This window comes from Melopsittacus undulatus, chromosome 2 (assembly GCF_012275295.1).
Source record: "Melopsittacus undulatus isolate bMelUnd1 chromosome 2, bMelUnd1.mat.Z, whole genome shotgun sequence".
NCBI classification, from domain to species: domain Eukaryota; kingdom Metazoa; phylum Chordata; class Aves; order Psittaciformes; family Psittaculidae; genus Melopsittacus; species Melopsittacus undulatus.
This window is the reverse complement of record NC_047528.1, coordinates 43,513,120-43,536,884: the sequence shown is the minus strand read 5'-3', so window position 1 is coordinate 43,536,884 and position 23,765 is coordinate 43,513,120. Positions and strand designations below refer to the sequence as shown.

The 23,765-nt window shown below is 37.1% G+C and overlaps 1 protein-coding gene across 2 annotated transcripts in view; it reads right to left on the bottom strand.

Annotated features, from left to right (window-relative positions):
• Window positions 1-23,765, bottom strand: part of NDFIP2 (Nedd4 family interacting protein 2) — a 46,384-nt gene that overhangs the window by 7,212 nt on the left and 15,407 nt on the right. Inside the window, exons 2-7 of one of the 2 annotated variants that reach the window (XM_034074552.1) lie at window positions 20,879-21,038; window positions 19,313-19,440; window positions 15,953-16,012; window positions 12,643-12,730; window positions 2,731-2,855; window positions 103-169 (exon numbers count right to left, since the gene is read on the bottom strand). In XM_034074552.1, coding sequence (XP_033930443.1) covers window positions 103-169; window positions 2,731-2,855; window positions 12,643-12,730; window positions 15,953-16,012; window positions 19,313-19,440; window positions 20,879-21,038 — 628 coding nt within the window. The remainder of the gene's footprint in view (window positions 1-102; window positions 170-2,730; window positions 2,856-12,642; window positions 12,731-15,952; window positions 16,013-19,312; window positions 19,441-20,878; window positions 21,039-23,765) is intronic. The other variant, XM_034074553.1, reaches the window with a different exon arrangement.

Genomic DNA, 23,765 nt, shown 5'->3' with positions numbered 1-23,765 from the left:
AAACACACAGCTAAACATGTTACAGAACTCTTATTTACAATAACATGATTCATCTTTAAATACCTCTACATCAAAACAGAAATGTTTTCAACCACCACTTACCAAGTACAAGAAATATCCACCAAAGCCAGTACTGTCCATTGAAATATCCAGTAAAATAATCTGAAAACTGAAATTCATACAAAGCTTAGCTGCAGTATGAGAGATGATTAAGACATATTTAATGCATTATGCAAATGTAGGAAGCACAGAGGAAAAAGCAAATTTAAATACAAGTAATATATTCAACTGAAATGCAAAACTTGTATTTCTGCAGCAATTTAACATACAAGTAACGCTTCCAGTGTTAGTTGGTCTGTGGCAAAGTTATTTTAAAATTTCTAAAAAAGAATGTGTGTGTGTATATAAAAATGTGTGCATATATATGTATTAAAAACTTTGTATTACTGGCCAGAGTAATCTGACGTTTTTTACTATAATGAATCGCCACTTGTCGATTTTCCTTTTTTCCCCCCAGTGCCTGCATCCTAAACACATTACAGCAGCCTGCTGCTTTAGATATTAACACGAAAAGCCACATTAGTTTAATCTTATCAGACAGGGATGTTCTGCTGACCCCTCAAAAGAAGAGCTTTTGACCTTCTGTATACCCCCTACTGTTAATCGCTGCCAAGAATACCAGCCCCATAAAGACCCCCAACTCATTAAAGTCTTTTCATTTTCAAACCAGCATTCAGTTCCCAGCAGTGAGCTGAACGCAACTAAATGAACCTTGAAGTGGCATTTCAACTGTTCCTGTTAGTGACCATGGCAGACAGTTTTGTCCTCCCTGTGATGTGGGAGGCAGCTGGAGGGCAGGGTGTGATGGCATTGGAGACAGGTATCTGTGCCTTTACCAGACTCCAGACTGCATGCTTCACTGATAAAAAGGCTAATCAATGTCTCCAAAACTCACATAAGTAGGAATGGGGAGATGTGTGAAAACTTGCCAAAAGGAATAAAATAACTATTTAATAGCTTTGCACACTTTTCATATGCCTCCTGTCCTGCTATCACTCGGTATATTTACTTCAACCTGCCACAGTGCTTCCCATTCGCCATTTCTAAGACATTTCAGTAGTATCAACCAAGAAATCAAGTAATTAAGGTATGCAATTCACTTTAAATAAAAGAGAGAGAAAAAAAAGAGAGAGAGAGAAGAGACTGGGCCACACATGCAACCAGATAAAAATCCAAGACATTTAGAGAACTCTAGGTATAGCTTGGTTTTATTTCAAGTAACCGTGCACCAAGATCCACATGTTTTTGCCAGATCATGTGAATTCTTTAGAGTTTTAATCTTGCAGTGTTTTCATTTATATGAGCAATCCAAGAAAAAAAGTAGCAAGAAACAGAATCCCTAAGTTGAACTGAAGAATTGGTACTTACATTATCCCTGTAGAAATACTGCCATTTCTATATTTAGCAGAGTAAGCATTTTAATTTTGACTCTTCATTACAGTATTAAATGAATACTCGATTCCCAAGAAGCTGACAACATTATTAATCCCATCTGGCTTGATAGCCAGTATTTTTAATTCTCTAAACATATATCCCAATATGTCTGTTTTTTTTTAAAGTTACAATTTTATTTAACTGGAAAGAAGATTTACTAAAACCAGTAATCCAAAACTGGCACATATGCATTACTCTTACACTTTCTTTAGGCAAAAGCAGCCACGGCTGCAAAACCTCCCTGAGGGCAAAACTGTGCTTTTGTTCTCTCCCCAGCTCTACCCCCACCCCACAGTAAAAACTGGCACAGAGAGCATATAGGAACTCAGGCTGCTTAAACACTATAAAGTTTTGTACTACTGATCCTAAGTTAAGAAAAGGTAGCACAAGCCTTTGGAGGAGCTTGAAACAAAGGAACAGAACAATTTTGTGCACAAATGCGTGCTTGCGTATCACCATCAAAACAAAGGTGATATACACTTTTATGAGCTTTCTGCTATTGTCTCTAGAAAGAGAGACAACACAGGAATGTCATAATCTTCACTGTAACAAGTAAGTGATCCAAGAGCTCTTTCTTCATCAAACAGGATGAGTTTTTAAATTATGTGACTCACAGACATACAGACTTCAAGTTCAGAAAGAATCATTGTGATTCATCTAGCACACACATAATCAAGCTAAGTAACTTCCATCTGGCTAACCTACCTTTCTGAAAAATCATTTAGTCTTTTAGTGAAAATACCAGAAACTGAGCACCTTGGATGGTAAAAATGTAACTAAATTAATATTCAATTTTGACTTGATTCTGTATGCAACTTACAAGGAATAAAAGAATCAGGTACAAGGAAGACATTTTTTCTGAACAGCTCCCTCCCCCAGATAAGCCATTTATAAATCTTTCATATAGGACACCAAAATAACAGTGACATTTTAGGTACTTGCTCCACTTCTTCTGTAGGCTCTCAAGTAGTTACGCAAAGAATGAGTCATTCTGCATTTTATTTTAGTGGAAACATGAACCTAAAATGCTATGTCAGATAAAAATAGATTAGCTTCATCTTTAGTAAGTGTATATGAATATAAAGAAGTAAATTTTCTACTGAAGTGGAATTTGGGAAAAATCTAGGCACTCTGCTAAGCACTGGAATATACTGGCTTTTATTATATATCCTTGAATAAGCTGTTATGGTTTTGTTCTACAAACAGAGTCTGTAGAGTGTGAATCATGAAACATACCCGAACAATGAGAATCCATTTGATCAGGGAGAGACCAAATCCACAGATTGCACCATACCTTCCAGCTATGGTATTTGTTATACAGAAGGATAAACAAAATCCAATCCAGTTGAAAATAAATGCCACTATAAAATAAAAGAAAAACAGTAGCTTCTGTTAATCTCTATAGCTAAGCAAACAGATTTAACATTAATTTTACTTTTAAACTAATAAGGACATGCTTACACAGTCAGTAATTCCCTTCCGGTAATTCAGGCTTTGAGAGATTGACTTTGAACCCAGACATCCCCCATGGTATAGTCACTTAATAACAAAGCAAATGGTAAACAGGCTGGAACGTACTACTTTAAACAAGAGAAAATTCCAACATAAAAGGAAGTATTACACTGCTACAAAAATCTAACCAGATGACAGTAGACATGAAGGGTAAATGCAAACAAAGGACTGTAACATACAAGACTTGGATTAAAACAAAGAAAAAAAACCTTGCTACATTTTTATAACCAAAAATATAGTTATATGCACACATACGTGCATGTATCAAGGCTGCATATTCAGCTTTATCCAGTTTGGATCGAACAGAATAAAAGTATCCGCTCTTGCTCTGTAAACATAGTACAGAAATTAAGGTAAGTTGAGAAGCTGATAGTTCATTGGTTACTGTCTTCTCTTTTAGATCTATATTCAAGCATAAGACACGAGAAGCCCTGGAAGTTTTACACAGAAGCTTGAGAAATCAAGAAACAAAAAGGACATTTAGCAGGACTACCACTGTTTCTTCAACTAACACTTTTACACTCCCAGTAGTTTTACAAGTTAAAGTTTCGTATGTACTTGGCAATCAACAAGATCATGTGTATTGATTTTGGTCTGCGTGCACTAGGTCAAAGTATGGGAATTCCCAACTCTAGTGATATCCCAGCTTTGGAAGTAGGTGAGGGCAACTAAAAAGCAACACACACACACACAAACCCTGCTCCAAACAAAAATGCTGGGAGAAGACGACAATTCAAGAGTTCTGAAAAGCGCAAGACAGTGGAAAACTGAAAACATTAGGGAAGCCCACAGTAAACATGAAAAACACTGAAGAGGCAAGGAGGAATGGAAGGGTGACAGAAGAACAAAACCCCTGCACACAAATCCTGAATGTTTTCAAACCCCAAAAGTAGGGATAAAACAAAACCCATATGAAATTCAGGCATTAAATCACCATATTAAAAGAAAAATAGTTTGTCTTTTCACTACAAGTTTGAACACTTACAGGAAAACATTAGGAACAGAAAACTGATCAAGAGGTTTCTTGGGATTCTGTGATTCTTAAATGAAAGTAAATTTTGGAGGATTATCTACAAACCACCTCTTTTTCTTAATTTAAAACCTTATTATAATGCCTTCAGCAATCCACATGAAGATGTAATGATTCGCCCACCAATGCAAAATTTGTCTGTAAACTGCAGTGGGATTCCATAAAATGTAAAGATATAGAAGTTTCAGGAAAGGTTTTGGTAGAGCTTACATCAACACAGTCGTTTCGTAGAAGTGAGAAAATGTCTTTCTTTGGACAGAGCCATAGTAACAGATGGTGGCAATAAGAAAGCCTTCCTTTATCCTAGTTACTAATCTTAACAAAAAACAACAACAAAGGCCCACAGCAAACAACTTTGAATAACTGCTGATCAAAACTAGCATATAATAGAATCATAGAACGGTCTGGGTTGTAAGGGGGATTAATGATCATCTAGTTCCAACTCCCCCCACAGGAAGGGGACCTTCCACTAGACAACGCTGCTCATGTATGAACTACAGAATGACACTTTGACCCTAACATTCACCTATCTTTCCAAAATACAAGTAATGTATTTGATAAATTCTTTTTAACACAGGATTTCCCTATCTCAAGCTCTCAAAATTCCTTTTAAGAGGAACATTTCAAAAGCTGTTCTTTATTTCATATCTGTTCTTGTCTCAGCATAACAGCTACTGCTCTCTGCCTTTCTCCCCACTGTTCCAAGCTACGAAGAGTGACTTTATGACTCCAGTAACAGGCATGCTAAAAAATACAGAAAATAGACATGTTTCTAATGGACTACACAAATTTAAAGAATTCCCAGAATACTTAAGATTAGTTATATATATGAAAAAATAATATATTATATATATATAAAAATAGATTTCCCATCATAAGAGGGGAAATCAAAGTTGAACACAATTGCAGTTTTAACCTTCTTCTAAAGGAATAGTCAAAATAGAAACTATAGTCACTGTATAAGTATTAGATGTATGTTTTAACACTGAATTATTTGCCCAACTCTCGAAAAAAAAAGGCATTGTCATGTTCCAACACTGTTCGTAAGTTTTTCCATCAAGCTAAGGTTAAAAACACCATGGACAGGGGGAGAGACTAGTAAGAGGAAGTATCTACTATCTTCTTTAGAAATATCAACATCCACTATTTATATGCAATACACCCACTTTGTGAAATATAAATGGCACTGCTCAGAAGTTAAAGGGATGACCTCATCCTTTGTAACACTTCAGCTTCCCATAACATTCTCCTACAGACAATGCTCCTGGTCTGACACTAATACATGCTTTCATGAAAAAGAAAGCCATACCCAAAAGTGAAATAGAAAGACTAACAAGCTGCTACAACCACATTATTATCAGAATAGTTAGGGTTGGAAAGGACCTTAAAATCATCTAGTTCCAACCCCCCTGCCATGGGCAGGGACACACCACACTAAACCATGCCACCCAAGGCTCTGTCCAGCCTGATCTTGAACATGACCAGGGATGAAGTATTCACAACGTCCCTGGGCAACCCATTCCAGGGCCTCACCACCCTGTCGTGGTTTACAACCAAACTGCACACAGCTCGTTCACTCACTCCCACCCTTGCTCCCCCAATCCCTGGAGAGTTGGGAAGGAGAATCCAAAGAATGTAGCCCCCACAGATTGAGATAAGCACAGTTTAATAGCTAAGGCACAACACAAATCACTACTGCCACTACTACTACTACAAATAGTAATGATAAAGCCAATAACAAGTGAAGCAAATACAACACCTCACCAGCCACCAACCCATAACTCACCCCACCCTGCCCGACCGATCACCAACCGATACCTCCTCCATCCCCCCAGAGCTCCAGCCCTTCCGGGTCTCTTCTGGTTACATCCTGGGTATGACATGCTATGGTATGGAATACCTCTTTGGCTAGCCTGGGTCAGGTGTCCTGTCTCTCCTTCCTCCCAGCTTCCCCTCCTCCCTGGCAGAGCATGAGCTCAGAAAAGGCCTTGGACAAACCAAACACCCGAGCAGTAACTCAAAACATGCTTGCTATCAGCAACTGTTCCCAGCCCGAAAGTCAAAACACAGCACTGCACCAGCTACCAAGAAGGAAAAAAATGACTACTGCTGCTCAAACCAGGACACACCCTTACAGTAAAAAACTTCCTCCTTATATCCAATCTAAACCTCCCCCGTTTTAACCTTTAACCCGTTACCCCTTGTCCTATCACTACAGTCCCTAATGAACAGTCCCTCACCAGCATCCCTACAGGCCCCCTTCAGATACTGGAAGGCTGCTATGAGGTCTCCATGCAGCTTTCTCTTCTCTGGGATGAACAGCCCCAACTTTCTCAACCTGTCTTCATATGGGAGGTGTTCCACTCCCCTGATCATCCTCGTGGCCCTCCTCTGGACTTGTTCCAACAGTTCTGTGTCCTTTTTATGTTGAGGGCACCAAAACTGCACACAATACTCCAGGTAAGGTCTCACAAGAGCAGAGGGGCAGGATCACCTCCTTTGACCTGCTGGTCACGCTTCTTTTGATGCAGCCCAGGATATGGTTGGCTTTCTGGGCTGTGAGCGCACACTGAAGCTGGCTCATATTCAGTTTCCCATCAACCAACACCCCAAAGTCTTTCTCTGCAGTGCTGCTCTGAATCTTTTCTCTGCCCAACCTGTAGCTGTGCCTGGGATTGCTCCGACCCAGGTGTAGGACCTTGCACTTGGCATGGTTAAACTTCATCAGGTTGGCATCAGCCCAAGGTGTCAAGGTCCCTCTGAATGGCATTCCTTCCCTCAAGGGTATCAACTGAACCACACAGCTTGGTGTCATCGGCAAACTTGCTGAGGGCACACTCAATCCCACTGTCCATGTCAGCAACAAATATGTTAAACAAGACCGGTCCCAACACCAATTCTTGTTTAAAATAAAAAAGCATTCTTAACTTCCATTTGACCATCCTCTCTTTGCAGCTGGGTTCTGTGTTCGTTTTCTGGAGTCCTACTGCAAGACTAACCACTGCAACAGCAGTCACTTCCTACGACAGAGATCGCTAGCATTTAGATTCATAGTTCAGCCCAACTTTCAACTATTGTCCTCTTTTCTTTTATAAGTTTCACACATTTAAATGAAACTCACACTGACTGCCACTGGCATGATTTCGGTATCTTTCTTTGCTACTCTAACACCATACAGAGAAGTGGTACTGAAAAATGTAAGATTTTTGAGTTTATACATTCCTGAAGACAGCAAGAGGAGAAAGTAGGTCTATATTAATGCAATTCACATAAAGAGAGCATAACCACTAGAGTTATTGCCTTATAACAAAACTCAATGAAAAACAGATAAGAAGTTGCTTTTTGGGAGAAGGAGGGTTAGACTAAAGGCCTTTTTTAATAAAAAGTCTTCCTGATAGCAAATATAGCACTCACAACAACTACACTGTACTTGTATTTCTCCTTATATTTTGCAGTAAGATAATCCAGACAAAATACAAAGCACTGGATGTTCTAAACCCGATATGCAAAATGAGGCTATCCATCAGCTATATCCACAGCAAAAGCCCTCTTTGAAGGGGCAGCAATCAGCATTGGATTTTTTGTATCAAAAATTAAAGTTAGAAATCAGAAGTCTTTTGTCTATCAGCAATTCCAAAGAAGCTGGAGTAAAATAATTTAACTTGGTTTTGACATTGCCATTCTTCATTCTCAAATAACTGCAGAGGCAAGGCAAAGATTATGTAGAAAGCTGTACTTAGTCATTAATAATTTATTAATCCATGCTTGCTTTTTGTCAGTGCTCATTCAGTTGCAAAGCAATATAGACACATCCTTTCATTACAGTCCCACAATTTACAGTAAACAAAAACCCCTTAGTTTGTCAAGTTATTAAGCAATCTTGTGCAAGGTTTTAAGTAATACATATTGCAATATATCAGAAGATGTAACAATAATGACAAGCATACTAAAATCTGTTTTCCTCAACTGCTGTTGCAGTTCATTTGCTGATTTGTTTTACTTAGTTTTCCACAGCTACACATTAATCACCTGTCTTAAGTTTATATCCAGTACCATGAAAAGAAGCCAACAAAACTGGTCTGAAGATTAAGGTTGGTTCCAGATTTTAGCAGTGGCTGTGATAAGCTTATAATGGCAACTATAGATATATATTTATATAAAAAAAAAACAACCATGCTAAGTTACACCCTTTATTCCCCAATTTGCTTGTCCAATGACTTATTATTTTAATATACACCAAACACCAAAGAGCTTAGGATTTCCTACCTGGCCTGGGTTTACCAAGCATACAGCAATAAACTTAATACTTAGACATCTTCATGCACTACTAGAAATAATTCTTTCCATTCCTTCAAAGAATTTACTCCATTTTTAAATTGGTACACATTTTTTGCCCCTTCCTGAAGAGCTCACCTTAAGTCTGAAGATGATCACTAGAAGCATTTGCTATCAACTTCCAATAATTACTTTCTTTTTTCTACTCTGTGATGAATGTTCAAAAACTTCCCTAGACAATTTATTTCTATTGCTCCATTACCCTTGTTGGTAACTTCTTCCTAATGCCCATCTAGAAGCTTCCTTGTTCCTATTATTTTGCATTATATTCAATATGTATGGAGCAACCATGCAAAATTTTTTCTACATTAAGAAATAAGTTCAGTGATTGTGTACGAAAGTCAGCCAGGCACCTCTGATAACCAAAGAGAAAAAAGCACACCCAAACCAGCTCCTTCATCTCCTTCCACCATTTGCAATTTCAGTCAAATTACTTCCCCTCCCCCTCTCCTACAGGACTGAGGGGAAACCGGTGTAATATTCGTGATGTGGATATACAGAAGTCAGGTTTCCTACATCCAAAAGGACCCACCCACCAGAAATTCAGACATGCTTACCACTCCCACAGAGGCATACAACCAAGGCTGTGCTAAACCTGAGCCTGTGCTACAACTCTGCCTTCCAGCTTGTGCCTGCTTGAACCGCCCTAAGTAGATATCCTAACTTGTGTGCAGTTTACTGACTGTTTGAAGCATCTTACATCTTTGAAAAGTGTATAAACATTGATTTATGAAATTCTGGTATGGCTATTATATGTTCTAATACAGCACCCAGGATAGCATGTACATTTTTATCCACATCATGAGATTTACTGGTGAGAGTTGTATACAGTGTTTAAATTGTCCAGATGTTGTTCAAAAAGAACAAATCAGATCTCTGTATGATAACTTAAACTTCGGCTGTATCATCAAGCACTTTTCTCCACTTCTTCCTCCTTATTAACTTATCTATGAGATTCAAATTAATATCCATTATTTCCAAGTTGTAAGGACAACCCAAAACTCCTTTCCATGGTTTCAGAGAATCCAGATGAGGCCTGTAATACTTTCTGGGACCCACAGGTGAAAAAGCTGGTTGATATTTCTCAAGCTCTCCTTTATGTTTAAGGGAAAACCATATAAGCCTTTTATCACTACACAGAAAACCTCCTTCACATAACGAACCAGGATGAGACAATCAGATGATTCAAAAGACTTCCACTATAGGCAGATTCAGCATGAAAATCAAACCGTTTGAGTCATGAGTTACTTGCTTTATCACAATTATAGGCATGTTCAAAATGAAGAAAAAGCACAGAATTTCCTCCTTTTTGTTGTGCATATCAATCAAAAAATCATTGAGAAACTCATCTATTAACAAATTCCTCTGATATTCTGGAGTCTACTATGCTGTATAAAGCATAGAAGAGTTAAACATACATAATAGAAAAAAACATATTAAGTTGTCCAATAGCAATATTTGCTGCATTTCACATTCAATTCAAAATTAATATCGTCACTAACATGTTAACTAATAAATACATTAATTTACCTCAAAATCAGAAATGGACAAGCACCAGCCCTGACCATTACAGAGCAGATTCTTTGCTGATCAACATAATGACTGATTTCATGAGCAACACCAATTTCTTAAATATGTGATTTTACCATATATAAGAAATACAATAGGTTGTTTTCTAATCTTTTCTAAAGTTTCTGAATCAGATGCTAAAGGAAAAACTCCCCTTGTTCAAGTGAAGGACTTTGGCTTTATATTGGCTCATTCTATTTAGTTATGCTGAACAGAGCAGTACTTTATAACTTAGATGGGAAACATGTTTGTAACTCATGCTCGCAGCTCCTAAAGCAAACAAAACCCCCAAACAAACAAATGTGGCCACTAGATGGCCTCAAGACAGCAATTTCATGCAAGTTGGGCAGCTACCACTAGATGGTAGCTACATATCACGAGTTGATTACAATAGACTCAGAATAGTTTGGGTTAGAAAGGACCTTACAGGTGATCTAGTTCCAGCACCCCTGCCATCGGCAGGGACACTTCCCACTAGACCAGGCTGCAATATACCAGTAAGCTCAGCAAAATGTTTTATTATACTTCAACTGAATAAAATGTAATTAAAAAATGCTAACTTCATGATGTTATATTTAAAACAAAGGCAGCCTGCCCCTGACCACCCTCCCCCCAAAATCTTTCTACCAGTGCTGTACATAACAGTCACTCACGGGAGGAGGTGGGGGAGCACATGTAGAATTAAGTCATTCATTCCACGCTTTTCTCACTAGACAACAATTTCTGGCACTGTTCTCCTTCACTTTAATTAAGGGAGCTTACTCTAGGCTATCTGTGATGTGCCACTTCTACTTGCAGAATTTAAACATATCCCCCTGTGAAAAAGCAACCCAAAGGTAGCCATACTGTAAATTTCATTTTAATTCTTGCTCTCTTAACTCTACATACATCAACTTAACAAAGGCTTTTATCTTCTTATTAGAGGAGGAGATCTCCTTTATTAGAGGGACAGGAATACATCACCCATTACTTACGATCTACTCTAGTGAAGTTAAGCTCATTTTCCAGTTAGTTCTCAAGTTTCCCTATGAGAGGCTACTAAAAATTAATAGTACAGCTAAGTGCTCAGGGTTTTTATGAAATCATACCATGAACACAAACAACAAGTAAATTTTCTCAATTTCCATATGTAACCTTCATCCACAACAGCCAACACAGATCCCAATTACGCACACACCTGCATAAGTATCTTACAATGTGTAAGCACTCATTTTATACATTTCATGCATAGGCAAGCAAAGTTTGCAGTAACAATTTCAGAATAATAAAAAATAATTATCTACAAAGTATTTTGTTAAATGTGTAAAAGCAGTGCTCTGTGCAGTCCCAGCTAAACAGCTATTTGAAGAGAAAGTTATCAGTTTTTTCAAGGAAATTTCTGCACTCTTGAAGGTGGACACGATGTTTTGAGCACATAGCTTTGGAGAACTGATTTTACAAACTTAAAACACGGTAGAGCCAATAACACACTTGACCTCCAAGCACAGTGCTAATGAAAGTCTGATCCAGGATTTAAAAGTAAGAGCAAGTTTAGACAATGCAGAACCTAAATAGGTTAAACACAAAATGTTACAAGCACATAGGGTGAAAAAAGGGAAAAAGAAATGAAGCCATACCTGCCTTTGACACAAGAATATATACGTTTTCTATGGTCCAGCTACAGAAAGAGGTCAAACTGCAAAACTCATTTGTTACCCTATACATGTATTTATGTATTTGTTATGAGAGGCAGACACATATTTTTACCCAAGGATGCAAACACCCGTTGTCCCAGTACATCATAGGCCAATATGAAAAAAGCATTCTGTTAAAGTTCTGTAACCTGCACCTGTAACAGTTAAATAAAGAGGTTGTGAAAGACAATAAAGAAAGAAGAACTAAGGCGAGATCTATGTTGAAGGACATAAAGGAGATTTCAGTGCATCTCAACCAGCTTTCATTCTGATGAATACTTAAAAGCTACACCCCTGACACCATCCCTGGCTTCCATCCAGGTTGCCAAACACGTTTATTTCAGAAACGGAAAATATCCTCAGAAATTAGGAAGAAATACACAATTAGCAAAACAGAAGCAGCTTCTTCCTAGAAGCAACTCATAGTGGCTAAATTTAACTTTGCTCAATGCAGTACATAACTTACAAAACATGCACAGTGCACACACAGTACCTGAAGAAGTGTTATATGTAGTTCTGGTTGTAATTGGACATTACCAAAGACATTTTCATATGATAGTAGTTAGTTCAACCTGAAAATGGGCATGGCTGGATTTGTTCCAAAAATCCACCCACAGCTATCTAATTCTCTACACTAGCATCACCAACTTTATATGGCACAACTCTTTTTTTTTCCACTCAAAAGGTCAATTGCCAGATTTCCATGATCCAGCCTTTAATTCAAGTTGGTAGTTCAACTAGAAGATGCAAGAACTCCTCAATTCATAGGTAACAGTGCAGCCTTGCTATGCCTCAAAACATTTATGTGATTTTACTTTGTTCCCTTATCTGTGGCAGATATAACAGAAAAAAGTGCAATATATTTGCTAAGTCTGGAACAGGAAGCATTTAAATCTGTATACAGGTAAAAAAAAAATCCATTAATTACAATACATTAATGTAATTTATCGCAGCTATCTTTCATATTCCATAGAAAAAAAGGTACAATTAAGATATACCTCAGTAGGTCTGGGATACAAGATAACTTACTGAAAAATGCCAACATGAAGATGCCATCATTGCCCACTCTAAGCTGATCTGCATCACTGAAATCATCCCGCGGTGGATACTCTTCTTCCTGGATTTACAGGTTAGTGATAATTTAGTGAAAAGTTTATTTTAGAATAACTATCTGTAGGATTAAAGTATTATTTATGTTTCTAAAGCTAAAAGAAGAAAATTGACATTTCTGTAACACGTCCACATCAAGGAAGTTTAAAGGAAAATAATTCGTATTGATAAAACAATTATCAGAGCCAATTTTTTTCTGTATATGTTTCTGTAGAAGATAAGTACATATTGCCTATTAATTTCCAAATTAAGCTAGAAATTATTTCATATGAGTACTTTGACAATCAAAACCAAAAGAAACCTCTTCTTACTGTAGCTATCTTTACATGCAGCCAAACTATTACATTTTTTTTGGAAGTCATTGCATAGGGAGTTCTATTTTTTTCCTGCCAGAAAAGTCTTTTAATGTTTCCCAAAATACAGAGTAAGGCTAGTATCTTAAAATAAACTGCTGATGCAAGAGCACTGCACCAAACAACTTGACTATCCTATAACCCGCACACGAAAAACCAAACCCATATGCAAAGAAAAGAAAATCTCTAGGGACACTAGAGGGCGTGAAAAGATTAAAAGCATTTAAAAGTCTAAAGTACCATGCACTTTTTGAGCTTAGGTCAAACAAAAGCAAGGATGTCAGTCAAAATGATCCAAAGATTTCACCCATCGTGTCAAAATACTAGATCTTAAAATACTGAAAGTATGAGGGGTTGATGCTTCTCCGTACTTGATTTTTCAAAAGAACTTGGCAGATCTTAGGTATGCAGTTACATGCGTAACTAAAAGATTGCTGCAACTGTAGACTGGCAAACGTAAAGGTTTTTATGATGACAGCACCTACTAAAGAGAGCCTGACGGAAACTGTAAAACCAGTGAAACACAGCATTTTTATGCTTAAATGAAGAACATCAAAACAATGTAGTATGATACAAGTTAAGTATTACTGCTGCTACTGACAGTATTCTGGTCTTTAAAAAAGAAACCCAAAAACCAGCAAAACAAACCTTGAGTAAAATTCCTGAGTAACGTTATTTTCCTATATTTCTCCGATAAATCATAATGTATGAGAATTAAGAGAAGAAATGTCATATTAATAAAAATCAAATCAAAGGAAATCAGTTCAAGTGAGATTTATCTAGTTATTTTACCCATCACAATTACTACTGAAAAGATGTCTGATTTTAACACATTATTGAGTCACTATGGCAAATGTTATCATAGAATCATAGAACGGCTATGGTTGGAAAGGATCTTAAGATCACCTAGTTCCAACCCCCCTGCCATGGGCAAAGATGCCTTGTATATTAAGCTCTTAACTAAAAGGGCATTAAACAGTCACAGTGATCTAAAGCCCTGTCGTATAACTGACATGTTCACCTTTGGCAACACAGCAAAGTAATTTACCAGGGTATAGCAATTATGCTAGAACAAGCTGTACCAACTCAAGGCAGCCAACTTCGTAACATGCCGTGAAATTCCAGCTGTGCTCTTGTTTTAGACTAATTAGCCAAGACTCTGTACTAGATAACTTACTTTAAAAATACTGCTATTAACATATGCATTTCCAAGGAAAGCACAAAAAGCTAGCTGAACAATCTTGAGGGGCTATAACTCAACTCCACATAATTCCAGATGTCCCTAAATGGTCATCTTAAGTCACTGTGAAAGCATTAGTTTATTTAATCAAACTCTGCTGCACCTACAAGATGGGGGGGAGGAGAAGGGGTCAGAAGAAAAGGGGGAGCTGAATATACATTAAACAAAAAGCTGCATTTTAATGTGCTTATCTCTAAAATATGTCACAAACATTCCAGGACAACAAAAAAAAAACTGAATTTTAACTTCAGAAGGTCTGTGAAAACCCATAACTCCATTTAAAATAATTTTTGGATTTTTTTTAAACTGCTAACTACTGAACTGTTCACACTGGCATTTCCAAACCAATTAGTGAACTATGCTCTATGCAAAATGTTGCTTCAGAAAATTTTGCTTAACTACAATAACAAGTTTAGCAGTTTTCACTATATGCACAGGTTTCTTTAAGGCTTACACATGTGAGGAACACAGGTCAATGTACATCCCACAGACATGAAAGCAGACATTTGCAAGTAGGCACTAGTGTAGTAAGTGTGAGCAAGTTGTAATTTATCCTAGTCCATGTCAAAAGGAAATTGTATTAAACTGAGTTCTATTTACTGTCTCCAAAAATTGGCATATGAAAAGTATCATAAATTGTTTCCTGCGCTTAAATCCTGTTCAATCTCTATCTATATGATTTAGTATTATACAGTTTTATGATCAGTCCTGTAGAGGGAAGACACTAACTGGCCACTGCTCAAGCCCCTCTAATATTGCCTGTCTTTCACAGTGCTCTCATATGATCTAGCTGGTGTCAACTGCCCCAGTCTTTCTTCAAAATATAACTGCTTGCCACCATTCATAGAGGAACACAGACAATGAAGAATGACTGTCCCCTCTGCTGATGCTCAGAACTAAATGCTATTCCGCAGTAATAATTTTATTAGGGATATTTTTAGCAGTGAGAATAATTATAGATTTTTTTTAATTAGAAGAATGTCATATAACAAAACACACAAATTCATAAAATACATTATATTATTTCAGTATCTCATATTGATTTTTGACAACTTTAGCCAGGTTAAGGATCATAGACAGTATTTCTTGCTAAATATGCTGAGATCTGTATAAACAGGAAACTTGCTGTTTCTATGATCAGAGAAAGATCTAAACACAAAAATACATTATCAACATAAATGGCATGTCACACAGAGCAACTGCTCTAAGGAAAAGAACATCAAATGATACACATCATCTCCTGAAGTCAAACCTATTAACTCTTCTGAAACTATAGTGCTCTCTTTGTAGTATTCTGAAAAAAAGAGGATTCTCCCTCAAATACTTTTTAACTTCTTTCAAATTGAAACTTAGCATGGTGTACAGTGAGACAAAACTACTTTCAACTAAGTAAAGAACCCAAGTTTTCAGGAACCCCTTGGATAACTAGACTGACATAACTCTTTTCAATGGAGTGGATATACAGAAAAAAAAACTTGTGAGGAAAGGGTCAAATTACTCAATAAACCCCATTCAGCATACAAAACAATACAGAGTTAATAGTGGTGGGGGAAAGGCACAATGAACCCCAGAAGCATTGGTTTGCCAGCAGAAAAATTCATAGTTAAAGTCTAAACTAGAGAGAACTATACCATACCTCTGGACGACTGCGGAATATTTCATCAAACAGACTCCTAGACTCCCTAAACTGGGCGTGCTAAGCATGTAAAAACAGAAAAACGTAAGACAAATGCAACCGCAAAGCATTAAGTAAAAGCCATCCATTGCAACATACAAACAAGTCATTTAACTGTTAGCAATACTTTTGCCTGTGTTAACTGACCTTTCAAAACTGACCTTGAGAATTTGAAGGAAAACACCGAAAGCCTAGGTAACTAACTGATGACAGAAGACTGCTACAATTTCTTTGATGCACCAAACTATCTGGGGGCATTTGAAATAAATGATTATATACAATCTGTTCTTGTAAGATAAGCTACACAAAGAACTACAAAAACAAGAATTAGAAGTTTTGGTAAATGTGAAGTTTAGATTGTTCATACAATCTGTAACCTAGGGCTTATGATGAAGTCTTTAATATGATCACATTGATGCTTTTTGAGATCCCTACTTGATTCAGGAGAAAAAAAAAAAGTAGGCTGTTTATTAAATGTCTGCCTTTTTATATAATTTTCCTCTCTTTTGCTCAATGAGGTTTTTGCCTTTTTTACTGCACACTTTGGATTATATCATGAAACAATTATCAGCTTCACCTATTACTCAAGTTAACATAAGGATAATTGATGTGAACAGCTAGGAAAGGTTATTGTAGTGAAGAGGTAAGCACAGCAGAGTTCACAATCTTAAGAGCACTGGTTTCATGAGGCTGAAAATAAAAACTCAAAAAATTATAACCTTTATGTTTTGCAATGTAGGTAACATACAAGTCACATACTGTCTGCAGCTGTCCTTGCTTGGGATCTACATGACAATGAAAGTGAGAAAACAATCAACTACATACCAGTAGTGCAAAGTTTAAGTCACTTAACTGTTCCTCCATGGGTATTCAGAGCTAAGGATCAAAATCCTTCTGCTCAAGATGGCAAACCACCATTCTAACCATAATGTCACCCTTTTTTTAATCCAGTCATCTGCCAGATGAAGACAGTCTTATTATACACAGCCTTAATCCACCCTAGTGTAAATCCATCAGAGGAATTAAATAAGGCAGAGATTTTATGGCAGCATCATGTGGTAAGGTAATTAAAATGGCATTAATTAAAACTACATTGGCACATAATTTTAATATCATTTGTGAAACTGGAACTCAACTTTAGTGTTTCTTTTTTCCCAAATCTCAGCTTTGCAACCTTAATGCTATTTCTTTACTACAGTTTATGTGTGTGCATCCACGTGCTTAAAAACAAACAAAAAAACAACAGCAACTGCAGCCAAAAATAAAAATACACAGAAGCAAACTGAGCAGAAACTCTATCAAACTTAAGATCTTTAGCTCCCAGCAGGATGTGGCTGTATGGTACACTGAGTGGACTTCTGATACTAACTTAGTACTGCCATAAGTCTGTAACTTCTTAGCCAATCTCTGCTTTAGGGGAATGATTTTTCTGAAGTGAGCAATATCCTTGTGGTGTCAGCATCTAGTATTTGGATGTCAAGTTCAGAAAAGCAGACTATAAAAAAGTTTATTTCTCACTTTGTCACCATATTCAACTCTCTTACTTTTAACTCCACATTCCTGTCCTTCCCTAAATCTCTTTTCTCACACACCAGTTTCAGCTCCGTTAAGTAACCCATTTTGTCCCCACCTGGGTTTCTTCCTCCACCAGTCACAGTCCCCTCCCTCACACTTCCCATTTAAATCTCTATGTACTCCCTCCATAACACTGCTCTCCATTCACCTGTCTTTTCTTATTTTGACTTACACCCATCCTCTCTGACCTCTGTATTCACTTTGAGCCAGTTACCTTCTTGCACAACCAAACCCAGACTGTCTTCCCACAACACATAAACTGGAGAGGTTGAGAGTTACTGTCCTTTTTTGGTTTGTTTAGTTTTTTTTTTTTTAATTGTCCTTCATTCTGGTTTTCCTTTGAAATTCAGGTCAAGGAAGACTGCTTGCATGTCTGAGACTTCCATCTCATAGGGTTCTAGATGCAGAAAGCTTAACGCAACAAGAATCTTGCGAGGGAGTTGCACATGACCTGTCTGAAGCGTCACAGGACTGGCAATGGTATCCTAAAAGTTAAGGTTTAGGCTGCTATGTTCCAAGTAAGTTTCAAGGTTTATCATTTTAGGTTAAGTGCTCCATTCAGACCAGCATTTCAGCAGGATTTTTTATATGATAAGCAGTAAAGTCAGACTACACAGAACCCATGCTCCTATTAAAGCAGTTAAAAGGTTACATTTGGATATCATCACCTCATAGCAGAAACTTGGCAAGTAACCATTTAAAAGTCTCTGGTTCCCTACTGCATTTAGTAAACACATTTGCCTTCACTGGCGATGATACACAAATCCAATTTAACTTTAGCTGTGCATACCTTACAGTGAGTGCTGCGTACTGTGATTACTGCACAGCAGCCAAGGAAGGAACAGCCTCCTGCTGAGTGAGCAGAATTTTTTTCCACAGTCACAAGCACACTGTAATCAAGATTTTAAATGCATCTCAAATGCAGTCACATTTGATCTCAAGGTAGAGAATTTTAGCGAAAGCACTGGATGCCTAATTTGCGTGTAGATTATTACATCCAATACTACCAAACAGCAGGATTTCCATATTCCAAAACTTGGGAGAAAAAAGGGAAGAACTTTGCCTACAAAGCTAACGGTTGCCACTAATTGCAATACCAATTTTCTATTTTGAAGACTGTATTCTTTATAATGTTCATTCTTATAAAACTATAAACACTGAATATATACCTATTACTTAATTTAGTGTTTAGCATAATTCATAGTATGTGGGAAGGTTTGTGTTGCGTTTTTTAAGTACTTGGAACATTTCTCTGAACTTCAGTGTCAATGCCTTCATGGATCCTTTTAAAACATCTACATTACCTGGGGCTTTACCCCTTCCAGACTGTTATAATTCTCCTTCCTTTAATTCAGGGTGGTTTTGGTTTGTGGAGGGTTGTTTTTGTTTGGTTGGTTTTTGGCTTTTTTTTAACATCTGAAACCCTAAATATGAGCAATAAATCAACAAAGTGACATTAGCAATGACTACTTAAATAAAAGATGACAAAATACTGGGCAAACTATTAAAACCGGGGAAAAATTTGGCTTTTAAAGCTGTTTAGACACCAGCTATGCCTTAGAAAGGAGTGAAACAATACACTTTTCATAACACTTTACAACTAATTGGCACTATCTATACAAAACTTAAGCATCCAAAACATTTAAATCATCAGCCCACTATTACTTTAATAAAGAGGTTATTTGTTAGAAATAGATTAGCCTAACATTTCACAAAACTGAAATAAAGTAGAACTTTATCACTTACTCGCTGGGCAACTTCTGCTGCAGCAGCAGCCATTGCTGCAGCTTTGGCCTTCTCTGCTTCATCATAAGTAGGAAGAGAGGTAGCTACACTGTATGGAGGTGGTACAGGATAAAATTCATTGTGTGTTTCTGTTCAAAATAAAGAAGCAATGCATTTTTAAGCCAGAAAGATGTCAAGAATATTAAATTTTATATACACATAATTACTGAGCTTTAACAAATCTTTCTTTCAACAGAGGCTGAAATTGAGATTTGTATTTCAAGTTCCTGTAAATTTTTTTTTAAAAAAAAGGAAAATAAATCTTTAATGAAATAAAATAGTGAATGATTTTATGGTGCTTTTAGTTGCTAGGTTAAGGCAGAAACCTTAAGCTAGATGCTACAAGGAGCCAAAAAATTTATGGAAAAAAGAAATCATTATCTGAGTTACATCCCTAGGCATTCCAACCTCCGGCTTTTTCCAAATCATACAAAAGACATGCACAGAAATATCCTAGAAAATGCTTTTAATTGTCAACATCAACTAGTTAAGTCCAGTAATAATCATGCTGTATAAAAATGACTTTGATAGTAACTCCAGTTCTGTGAAAATCAGTTTTTCCGAGATTTCAATTTCACCACACTCTTAAAAAAGTTCCTTTTATCAAAACGGACCACAGAATTCATTCTTATATACTGAAATAGGAGAACATCATCATAGAGAATAGAATTATTAACAAAATAGCTTTCTCCTACAGCTAGCAGTAGTCTGTAACAAGACTGCTTACATGATAAAGATATATCAGCAGAGGTCACTTGGTAACAGATTTGTCAGCAGACCAACACAAGGACATTATATATAGATAGTTCTGCATAGCTATGCTTTAAACTTGCAAACACTGTCTCAAAGAACATGGGTAGAAAACTGCTTCTTCAATCAACATGAAAAAAAATAGGTTGGAGATTACTTCTAAAATATTTATCTGGCACATGGGAGAGGCAAATTCAAGCAGTTTTCCTGAACAGGGACTTTGATGCTGCCTGCTGTAAAGTCTCAAACTCATGACAAAGGAAGCAGTGAATAAACAGAGAAAAACTCCTGTTACTCATTTTCCACAAGAAGTTTTATCAAGAGCTTTAAAGCAAAATGAATCTTTTTCATTGCAATATTTTCAACGACTGATGGCACACACTTAAGAAGTTTGAGTTTTGACAATTCAGTGCTTTGCTGGTTTGGGGTTTTGATGGTAACTGCTACTGAGGTATAATAATGGACCACTAATCAAAGATGTAGATTAAATGTGGAACTGAACTACTCGCAGACTTAAATAAAACCTATTACACTAATTAATGAACATCCATTTAGCCTACTAATTTGGAATAGTCACCGTAATTTAGTAGTGTGCTTCTTTTGAAATAACCAGACAAAGGACTGTGCATGAAAGCAGAGCTTTTTGCTGCAACTATGTGCACATAGGGAAAAAAAGAAAACACCCCACCAAAAACCATACTGCAGCATCGTAGCACTTTGACCCAAGCTCTGATTCACACACACTCCTCCCTGATAAGCTGCTATGTAAAAAAATACCTGAGGTTGCAGCTGCTTCTACAGCTATGCTACAGTACGGTGGAGGGGAAGTATCTGCTTCAGATGAAGCTGCTGTCTGGGGTGTCTGTGCAGTCTCTGTTGTAGACGTAGATGGCTGCTCAGCTGCTGAAGGCTCTGGGGGGTCATCCTCATTGTGAAGCTTAGAAGAAAAACACACAAATTTCAGACATATTCAGGGAATACTTTCCATGACAACCCAGTACGTGCAGAAACATCTTCAAAAGGAGAGAAGCTTACTCTTCAAAAAACAAACATTTACAAAACAGCAGGTGACTACTTTAAGTAGTCCAGTTAAATCCCTTTAAACAAACAATTAAAGACTATCTTAACTGACCTTCCCACCTCCCTTCCCACTTCCACCCCTGAACTAAATATCTTCTCACCAGTGATTCCAGTCTTCACAATCTGGGGGGTTTAATGTTTACTACATGGAAAAATGCTGCCTATAAAATACTTTTTATTATGTTAATATTTTAATACCACTGCATTTTTTTCGAAAATATGTTCATAAAATGTGTATTGATGTTGCCTGCTGTTAAGTCTCCAACACCCCAAAGAAAAGTTACAACCTCACGACAAAGGAAGCAGTGAATAAATGGAGAAAAAAGACTCCTGTTACTCATTTGCCACAGGAAGTTTTATCAAGAACCTTTAAAACAAAACGAATAATGAAAAATTAAGGATAACAGCAAAAATTACATGCATAGAAGACATTTCAACAGTAGGCAGGTAAATTAAAATAACAGTACAAGAAAACAGAAAATGCTTCAAAAGAAGTTAGCAATAGAACAACTTTATGTAATTTTCATATGGCTTCTACTACACTCTCCTCTTCAAGTGTGTCAAATTAGACTAAGTAATAAAGCTACTTGCTAAAGCATTTCTTGTCTTTTTCAGGACTCCCTCCAAACACAGTATTCAAAGAACTACAGTTTAAAGATTAAAGGGTTTATCTCTAAACTATGCATATATGCACACACATATGTAAGCATATATATATACATGCAAGCACAATACACACACACATATATTATTAAGAAGATGTCACCTTCAGTGGAACTGATAGCGGCTATTGAGGAGTTCTGGGTACTGAGCAATCAGGTCATGTAATGGCTAATCAGTAATCCAGAAGAAATAGTGACATGAGAAATACGTATAGCCATTTAGAGCAGTTAAGGCCAAAGAACACAAAACCACTTCAAAAGAACCTAATATATTTAGGAACACAGAAAGCAAGTGAGAATACAAAACACTAAAAAAGGTTGAACAGATCAGAAAAACAATTTTAGAGCTATCAATGTTACGGTTCTAAATTAAGTACAAACATGCACAAGAAAATATCTAGCATTGCAATGGATATGGCCAAAATCAAACCACTTTCAAATAAAACTGTCAACTGAGTAGCAAAGAGACAGACAGCAGAACATTGCTGCTGTTCTTGTACACTAATGGCTGGTAAACCCACCCTCATCTGGGATCCGTGTGTCGCTTTAGCAAACTCACTACAGTGACCTGGTCAAGTATGGGATGTAAAGCCTAGTTAATGGATTTCTGTCTGTTAACTCTATTCTTCCTCTCCTTCTGCCCTCCACTTCAATCACGGCAACATTTTTTCCCTTCCAAGCCATAGTAGCTGCTGTCAGTATCCTGAAGGCACAGAGAGATCCACAGCAGCTCATTGGTCAAAGAGCATATTTCTGCTCAAAAACTACTTTGCCATTACAGAGGAAATTAATTTTGTGTCTTCTACATGCTTTCTTGAAAGTTGCCTTTCTCCAAATTATCAGTAATTTCAGAACAGTTACAAATGGTGGAGGTAACATGAAGATTGGAAAACTACGTGCTTCTTGTCTTTGAAAACGAAGTTAACAAGTCATTTAATGGTTATAGCAATTGCAATTACAAAACATAAAAATTCCATCCTAAGGGTTCCATACAAAAGAGTCCCATTATGTCCTCTAGTACATTCAAAGGGTCTTTATTTTGTAAACATAAATATAAAGATAATATGAGTCACATTGTCTTTATCTAATGCTTGATCATATTTAGGGACCAAGCATCACTATTTATCCTGCCTTTTACTGTACAGACCTTTCGGAAATTCTGAAAGGCATCAAGGTTATCCTAATGCAGCAAGTTAAAAATGTGACTTCTTACAGAATACCCCACTGTAAAAATCACAAGAAATGGATTAAGCAGCCTTAGTGTTTACAGTCGGAATAACACACAGGTAGTTCAAGTGCCTTGTTCTCTCCTCAAGGCAGCAACTTTAGCGCATCCTGTGGGAGTCCACTGGGGTAAAAAACAAACCAAAACAACAAAACCCCACAACCTGAGCAAAACTTGCCCAGAGAACTGGAAACTGTGCTGTGCCAGCAGGGTAGACAGCAGTGGTTATTATCCTTTTGTCTTACCACAACTCAGCCTTGTCTTCACAGGGCACTGATTTTCCTCTGAGCAGCCACCAGTTTGCTGGAAACCAGTAGAAATCCAACTACCTTTGAGCCTCCCCCTTCCCATTTAATTTTGGCTTATTCTAGCTGGTAAATTTAGAAGCTATTTTTAGAGATGGGGGAAGAAGCAGACTGACACTCTGCACAGGTTTCACTGCCATAGAAACCAAGCTAAAAACACTCAAAAGAGAACAGAAAACGTCTGTTTCAAGGAATTACTTATGCTATGTACATAAATGTTACCTGAAACAGCACTTAATATACTATTTCTACATTTTTAATGTTAAGATACCTCCCTCCACACTTACTATTTTGCCCACTTTTTAAATTAAAGGGCTAACAAGAACTTGCAGTTTACCCTTCCAGCCCCCCAGTGAACCACTACACAGCAACAAGTAATACAGATGCTTTTG